The sequence below is a fragment of the Chionomys nivalis genome, chromosome 6 (genome assembly GCF_950005125.1).
Source record: "Chionomys nivalis chromosome 6, mChiNiv1.1, whole genome shotgun sequence".
NCBI lineage: Eukaryota > Metazoa > Chordata > Mammalia > Rodentia > Cricetidae > Chionomys > Chionomys nivalis.
In genome coordinates, this window is record NC_080091.1 from 48,866,656 (window position 1) to 48,875,053 (window position 8,398).

General features: G+C 47.4%; 1 protein-coding gene across 1 annotated transcript; it reads right to left on the minus strand.

Moving 5' to 3' along the window:
• Positions 1 to 3,148: 3,148 nt before the first annotated feature.
• Positions 3,149 to 6,259, minus strand: Fgfbp1 (fibroblast growth factor binding protein 1). The gene is made up of 2 exons (XM_057772693.1): positions 6,184 to 6,259; positions 3,149 to 4,220 (listed from the first exon to the last, which is right to left on the minus strand). The coding sequence occupies exon 2, from the start codon at positions 4,198 to 4,200 to the stop codon at positions 3,454 to 3,456; it is 747 nt and encodes a 248-aa protein (XP_057628676.1). The 5' UTR covers positions 4,201 to 4,220; positions 6,184 to 6,259; the 3' UTR covers positions 3,149 to 3,453.
• Between the last annotated feature and the right edge of the window lie 2,139 nt (positions 6,260 to 8,398).

The window sequence follows — 8,398 nt, forward strand, 5'->3', positions numbered from 1 at the left end:
ACAGGTAATTTATTTGCTGATTTATCTTACTTTGGTCCTGGGAATTGAACCCCACGTACATACTAAGCAAGCAACCTACCATACAGTGACAGAAAAGGTTTGTTTTGGCTCCTGCTTTAATAGGTTCTGGTCTATGACCCATTGATCCTGTCCTTTAGGGTCTGTGGTGGCACAACACAATGTGATGGGACCAGATGCCTGCCAGAAAGTAAAGAGAAAGAAGAGACTGGCTTTCCAATGTCTCTTTGAAGGACACATCCCTGATGACCTAACTCACTCTCACTAAGCCCCAGCTCCTAACAGGATCCCGGGTTCAGGGCCAGTCTTTAAAAGAACATCAAAGCTAAAGCAGGGAGAGTCTGGTTCAGTTCCTGAAGTTGATGGTTAGTGAATGAGTCAAGGGGCTGGGCAGGACTCTTCCTAAGAATGGTGGAGGAGAAAGTTTGTTGTAGATAAACTGGAGAGCGTAGGTAGAGACAGACATCTGGGGGAGTCCAGAGTGGACACGACCCCGAGTCATGCAAAGGCAGGGAGGACAGAAGGGAGAGAGGAGAGCCAGGTGCAACAGCCAAGCGGGCAAAGGTACAAAATAGGACGGGTAACCAAAATGGTTGGATTATATCGGGAAGAGCAGCCTGGACCCCTGGGCTGGAGAGGTCAGGTATGGGGTTGTGTGTCCAAACCAGGAGGGCCCTGGAGCTGGTAGGGGTTGAGGGAGAATCTGGCAGCCAGGTTCATTTGATATGTAAAATAGGCACCTCAGCCCTTCTTCCCAGGGTTCGAGACTTAATAGGTTCTCAAGCCGGGGCCCTGGGCCCCATCTTGTGATGGCACTCCATTCTTGGACACTTCATTAGTGTCTCGAGCATGATCCATGTTATACAATACGTTGTAAAAATGAAACATTTTCCGTTGTCCCTGCTGTTATCTCCTGAGTCTGAGGGAGGGCCTGGAAAATAGTGTAAACTTAGCAGAGAACAAAGAAATCACCTGTGACGCCAGACCCTTTGCTCTGCAGTTCCTTCCAGAACAACCTTAACACTGGACATCGCCTGGTTCCATCGCTATGTTTGGATCTGTGTTCAAATTTCCCCTCCAGAGAGAGGTCCCTCATCAGCCGCGGAAAGGTTATTACCATGTTTCGCACCCACCAGGACCCTCCCCACTTCTTTTTCCTTCTCCCACTCTTGAAGAATTCTGTTGGCCACCGCTCTCCCCTTCAGTGAGAGTTCTGGCAGCAGACCAGTCATCTGTGCTACGTTCTGTGTGCGGGGCACCCGGAACACACCTAGGAGGAGTCGGATCTCCGCAAACCACCTTCGAATGGATGACACAGTGGGTGAAAGGATATAATTGCGGGAGAGTCTTGGCACAGAACCAGACCCGTAGCAAGTGACTGACTTTTCTTTTTAGATTTGCTTTTTTTTACCAATTCTTTGAGAATTCTGGACAATATGTTTTGATTATATTTACTCCCCTCCCCCAGCTACTCCCAGATCCACCCCACCCACCCAACTCTGTGTCCTCTTTTTTTTTTTAAATCCAATCAAGCTCAATTTGTGCTGCCCTTATACAGCTGGACACGTGACCTTTCAGTGGAATGTGGTTGACCCACCAAGGGCCACACCCTTGGCGAAAGGTCTCCCTCCCTGCTGCTATCAAATGATAATTGCTCCCAGCTAGGGCTGGACTCTCTTCCCACCTCTCTCTAGGCTAGGATTTTGTCTGGCTAGGAGTTTGTACAGGTACCTGTCGTGTTACCACAGGCATTAGAAGGTCACATAACTCTTGTGAGCCTTACAAAGTTCCTGATGTCCTCCTAATGTCACTGTGACACCTCCTGCATCCTTTGACACATGTCCTGGGAGGGTGATGATAGCTAGACTATTGGCAGCAGACCAACAGACTCCTCTCTGCCAGCATCAGAAGTGCTAAGGGCGGAGCTTTTCACCAACTTTGTCTCTTTCCTTTCTTCACTGGGTGGGAGGTAACAAGGCATTGGGAAGTCCTCTCTCCTCAACTCTAAACTCAAAAATAACTCCACCTTTCTCTAGAGGTAAGCAGCTAAGAGCAGCCTTGACTACCTGTGTCATCCTGCCACCTGACCCCTCCCAGCTTCTGGGACTTCTGCATGTGCTGTCACGTCAAATGTGTCTTACCGGACTTCATTTTATTCTTTTTTTAAAGCATTAATATGATTTTATTATTTTGTATGTATGAGTGTTTTACCTTCATCTATGTCTATCAGAAAAGGGTGTTGGATCTCCTGGGACTGGAGTTACAGATGGTTGTGAATTGCCATCTGGGTGCTGGAAATCAAACTCAGGCCCTCTGGACGAGCTGCCAGTGGTCTGAAATGCGAATCCATGACTCCAGCCCCTCCATCTCATTATTAAATATGCTCTCCAGAGTGAAGCTCTACCATTGCTGCCCTGGGAAGCGCAGCCCACATGTCCCGCCACTGCGGCTCCGGTTTCCCACACAGCACTTACTTACCTCCTTCTGTTACAGCCCTTACCGCAGAACACTGCTAACCGTCAGACCTCTGTCCCCAGTGAGCTCTGTAAGGACAGTTCTACACATGGTGAATGGGCGTGGGGCAGTTCTGACGTGAGTCCTGGGTCCTGAGGCTAGTGAGATGGCCCGGGGAGTAAAACAGCTGGGTTCACAGGGCTGATGGCCCATATTTCACCCCTGGGACCTGTGCAAAGATGAAAGCAACCCTACAAAGGTGTCCTCTGGCATTCCCATGCACACCATGACATGTGTGTACCCTTACACACACAATAATGATAATAACAAAATTAATTTAAAATATTCCTAGTTCCAAAAACTGTGGCCTCCTCTTTCACCATCTGTGATATCTTGACAAGCCAGTACATGACACCATGCACAGAGGATTCCACTTGAAAACAGACCTTGGTGGTTATATTTCAACAAATACCAAACAATACAAGGCAGCGAGTACAGAGAAAATATGGGATGGACTGTCTGGGGGAGAACTTTGAACGGGCAGACCAGCCTTCCATCTACTCACATCTGGAGACGTGTTGACAATGAGCCACAAGCTCTTTCAGAACAAGAGGCCTAGAAAGGAAACAGTGGTCGGTGGTGTTTCTGACAATGCCCAGAACTTTATTATCCTGATAAACACAGCCAACAATTCCTTGCGTGGAAATCCTCAATAGGATTTCTCCACTCCTTATATGCACCTAGATTGGCGGTCCATAGACCAACACACTGAGGTAAAGAGTCTGAAAAGTACATCCAAGGATGTGGAAAAAAAAAAAAAGCAAATCCTAAAACACAAAAACAAAGTTTACAAAAACTGTTTAAATACTTCTCTGCAGTCTGGTAACATGAAAGTTTGTATCTTGTGGGGAACTCCGGGAGCTTTGTAGCGGACACTGGGGATCTGACTCTGCGCATCTGAGGCTGCTCCCTCGGACTTCACTAGCACGATGTGGCCTGTAACATGTTGAGGAAGAAGGTGCAGATGGAGCGCCAAGACTCCCCACAGAATTCCAGGGCGACCTTCTTCTGGTTGAGCACATCTGGGTCCTCTAGGCACTCCGGATCTTTGATGGCCACCGTCTGGGTCACAGCTGGACTGGGCACAAGGTTCTCTTGGACCTTGTTTGGCCCCATGGAGGAAACTTCTTGAACCTTATTGTGTTCCTTTGGGGAGACCTCTGCTTTCTCCTTCCTGGGCTTCATGTTCCCGGGTGCACTGGGGTTTACCAGTTTGAGGTTAGACTCTGGAAACTTCTTTCTGCACACTCTGGTCTTCAGGACACTCTTGGCATTCCCACAGATATTCTTCTGTCTGCGCAGGGTGCGGGCAATTTGCTTCCAGTAGATCTGGTCTTTGTCATGTTCAAGACAGCCAGCTGGATCACCCGCAAAAACACAAGAAAACTCTCGATCTTCTTGAGTGCACTGGACCTTCAGGCTGATGCCCAGCTCCTCCTCAGTCACAGCCCACCTGCAGGTGGCGTAGTCTTTGGTAAGGAACTTGCCGCGGGTCATGGATTTGGATGTTCTGCTTCTCTGCTTATCCTGGGCCTTACCTGAGGGGGCAGATGCACCCTCCTCCGTTGTGTTGTGTGGGGCATTCTTGGCTCCCTTTCTGACTCTTTCTGAGAGCACCTGAGCAGCCAGGAGAAGGAAGGAGAGCAGGAGGAGGCTGTGGATTCTCATGGCTTCACCTGGGCGGACCCCTGTTTGACAAAGGTGGGTGAGTGAGTGGCAGCAGCCAATGGGGCAGGACTGTGGGCTGCCTCCCTCAACACAGGTTTGCCCGCTTTGAGAGGTCTGCCAAGCCACCTGGCTGCTCTCATTTCCACTTCCAATAAAGTTACAACTCACCCATGACCCTCCTCCATTCCCTCAGCTACTCCCGCATTTTCTCACGTTCTCAGCCCTTCCTCTACCCACGCAACAATCACTGAACACCTACAACATAACAAAACTCTGAACAAAGCCACGGGTACCTTAAAGAGTTTACAAGATACAATCACTGCCTCTGGAGAGGGCAGAAGGGGAGGGGAGAGGAAGGGAGAGGAGCAGAGAGACGTGTATAGCTCAATAAAATCAATAAGAGAAATTAAAAAAATATATAATAGGGGAAATTTAAATGGCACCACCTAGGGACTTTCTCACTTCTCAGTCCTGTTTAATCCTGAAAAAGCCACACTCTTTCTCCTCTAGAACTTGTTAAATGAAATAATCACTGACCCCTTTCCTAGCTCCAGAGAGAGCTAGGTTTCTTCCCCATAATCTCTTTTGGCACCAACCATCACCAGTTGCGAAAGGATGTAGCCGGAGCCATAGAAGAGTCATGAAAAGATGTTGACTCAGAGTTGAACGTGCCCAGGGTTGACACACCGGGCTGGGTGGAGCTATGGGACTAGAGGGGAAATTCATGAGGAAGAGCCCAGAAAGGCAAGAAGGTCAGGGAAGCCATTGAGCTTGATGGGGCCAAGGGACAGAGGGTGGCGGGGGATGAGCTTCAGAGTGTAGAGACTGCAAGGCTGAAGGCGAGACCATGCCTGAGTTCAGCAGCACAGTGCTAGCCATATAGGAAATAGTTACTTAATGCTTTTTTCAGAAACAAAATTAAAATGATTTCCTATGGTACATTAAGTAACACGCTAAGAAAACTGTAGGTAAAGGCAGAAGTGTGGGATTATTTGTGATTTACTCGCCATCTACTAGGTGTTAAGCAGTGCCCGACATTTGATTCCCTCCCCTCTTACACAGCCACGGGACTCTTACACAGAGCTGTTAAGGTAACACCCCAGGTAACTACTGGAACAATTAAGGCTCAGACTGATAAGCAAGTTGCCCAGGGTCCCTTCATGGGCAGAGATGGGTGGGAGGGGAAGCCAGAGTTAATCTCTCAGTACTTACGTCTCACTTCTTGCTTTTCATTTTTATTCTGCTCTTCAGAAAATATTAATAAGAAACAATAAAACAAGGAACTGTCCAAAGTTTGGTATGGAACCAAAGTTTTGGTATGGACCATACTGTTCCTATTGTCTGCGCTTTATTAAAAAATGAGAGAGAGAGAGAGAGAGAGAGAGAGAGAGAGAGAGAGAGAGAGAGAATTTTTCTGAAAAGTAGGAATAGTCCAGGAAATGGATATGAACTCACTTCTGCCCAGGTCTCTGCCCACCTATAGGGCTAGAAAAGGAAAAGACCCTCAGAAAGTTTGCACTGGAGCGATGAGGAGTTAGGCAGAAGGCTACATAAGCCAGGGAGACACCTGGGTTTTGGGGCATTGGGATGCAGCTCTCCTGGCTCCACGGTGCTATCCAGATTCAGGGAGGTCCAGCAGCTGAGAAGTAGGGTGGGTAAAGCAACTTTTAAGAAGGGGGATGACAAGATGGCTCCGCAGATGGAGGCACTTGCCATGCAAAACTCATGAACAGAGTTCAATGCCCAGAGCTTAAGTAAAGGTGGAAGGAGAGAACCAGTTCCTACAAGTACAAGCTGTCCTCTGCTCTCAGTATATAAGTCCCCACCCCTGCAATCATACACACAATAACAACAGCAACTATATATTATATATATATGTGTGTATACACACACACACACACACACACACACACACATATATATATATATATATATATATATATATATATATATATATGAAATATTTAAGAGACCCAGGCTTACCTTTCTGTGAGCATGCAGGCCCAGGTGTGCCAAGGAGTGCAGGCTTCCAGTTCTCAAAGCTGGGGAGCAGTCTCGACTATTTATACAGGAGCCCAAGCCGCCTGAGTTTTTACAACTCACTTACTTGTGGAGCTTTATTTCTGCTCCTCCCAGCCACGCCCCTCAGAGCGAGCCAGTTCCTGGAGGGAAGTCCAGGGAGCAGGCGTTTGCATTTACCATAAGCCTCTGCCTTGGAAGTCTTTCCTTTCCCTCCTGGTGGCCATGGTCAAAGTGTAGATCGGCCTTGCAAAAAAGAGGTGAGGATTCCAGCAAGGGCATCTATGCATACAGTGAAAGGACCATGCCAACCCCTGAGCCTGTTTTCTCTAGAGCCCTGCCCTATTCCCCTTCTCTAGCAGCTCTTCCCATTTGATAGATGGAGAAATTGGCACTTGACAATAGTCAACGGGTCTGGGTTCCCAGAGGTGGCAAGAGTAGATCTCAAATTGAAAGCCAGGACTGCCAACATCCGTAATCTGACCTCCTCCCACCCGGCTGGCTCAGGGAATGTCTGGAGAATGAGTGACTGCAGTTGCTGAAACCTGTTTCTGAGTTCCTGTTCGCTTGGAGCCAGGTGGATTTACTGTGTGGGCAGGTGAATCTGTGGGCCCCAGGGGCTGGCGAAGAGATAACTCTCCATAATGGAATTTCATTTGAAAGTATTTGCCTTCAGGTCATCAGGGAGCTCCCACAGGCCATCCTGTCACAGGTACGGTTTCACTCCAGATATAACTGATAGAGAATCTTGGCCACAGCACGCCCTGAACTAACGCTGTGACACTCTGTACTCTCGGGTCTTCTTCTTCAGCCCCCGCTTGCCCACCTCGCTCACAGTGCGTGTTTAACAACAGAATCCCACTGCAGGCCACCCACTGGAGTCTTTCCTGGAGCTGAGCTCTTTCAGCTTGGCCTCCTACGGAGATCTTAAACTGTTTCCGGCCTCCTACGGAGATCTTAAACTGTTTCCTTTGAAAACAGGCTTTCTTACTATCGCACAGTAGGTGTTTTGAGTGCCCCTCCTTTTAGAATGTGGTGTTTCTAATTAGATTGGAATTCTAATTCTAATCATTCTTGGTCAAACTCTTTATCAAAGAGTTTAGATAACAAATGCAGTTCGACTTTTGGCAAAGCTGAGCAATGGACACAATGGATGTTACTGATGAACTGGTAAATGCCCACCAGTGAAGGCTGATGACTGACCGCCTCTTTCATCCCACGGATAGCTCTGTGGCCTCCAGTGCTTGCCCCGCTGCTGTGGCCACCAGAGAGTATGTGAGTGGGCATGTTTGGGCTCTGAGCTGAGCTTCAGCTAAGGGCAAGCCTATCCAGCCAGACTCACCAAAAATCAACCCCCTTCCTCAGAAGCAACCTTATAAACAGAAGAGGAAAATGCTATGTAGCACAATTTGTAAAAACCCAGAGACAAATATTGGGGTTCAACCTGAAGGTCAGAAAAGCGAAACAGCCAGCCACTGGCTCTTAATTCTACCTCAGTTTGAAATGGTGATACTGACTCCAGGAATCCTTAGAATGAGACTGAGAGCTGTATCCTCTCTAGGACTGGGATTAAGGGCATGCACCACAACCACCAGGTCTCTATGGCACACTAGTGTGGCTACTGGGATTAAAGGTGTGTGTCACCACTGCCTGGTCTGTAAGGTTGACCAATGGGAGTGTTCTACTCCCTGATCTTCAGGCAGCTTTATTTATTAAAATACAAATGAAATATCACTACAGTGCTGATTTGGTGCATTAAGCAGTATCAATCTGTTGCATCAGATAAGTATATAAAACTCTATTCAGTGTCAGAGGTAACAGGGCTGGCTAAACAAACAGTAAAATCCCGTGAGCAGGAACTCATGTTGAAACTATGAGGAAAGTGTGTGCATTCCAAATTTTAAAGGAAGATTCTGAGTCCCTATTTAGGAAATCAAAAGACACCTGCTGCTAAATTCTCTTTTCAGAGCAGCAAGAGACAGTGTTGATGCTACAGCTGTGTACAGGAATGCACACCACACCGCCTTAGTCTTCTGGAGAATGAACACTTAAAAAACATCTAGTATTAACTCCTTTTGTTAGGGATGTTCACTTGTTTCAGATTCTAAATCAATCGAAAGAATAACTTAGTTTTATTTCAGATTAATCAAAAAGAGATTACTGGGAGTTTTAGTAAGTT

Bases quoted from the DNA above. Each gene is read 5' to 3' on its own strand.
- Fgfbp1 (XM_057772693.1), bottom strand. From the start codon at position 4,200: ATGAGAATCCACAGCCTCCTCCTGCTCTCCTTCCTTCTCCTGGCTGCT.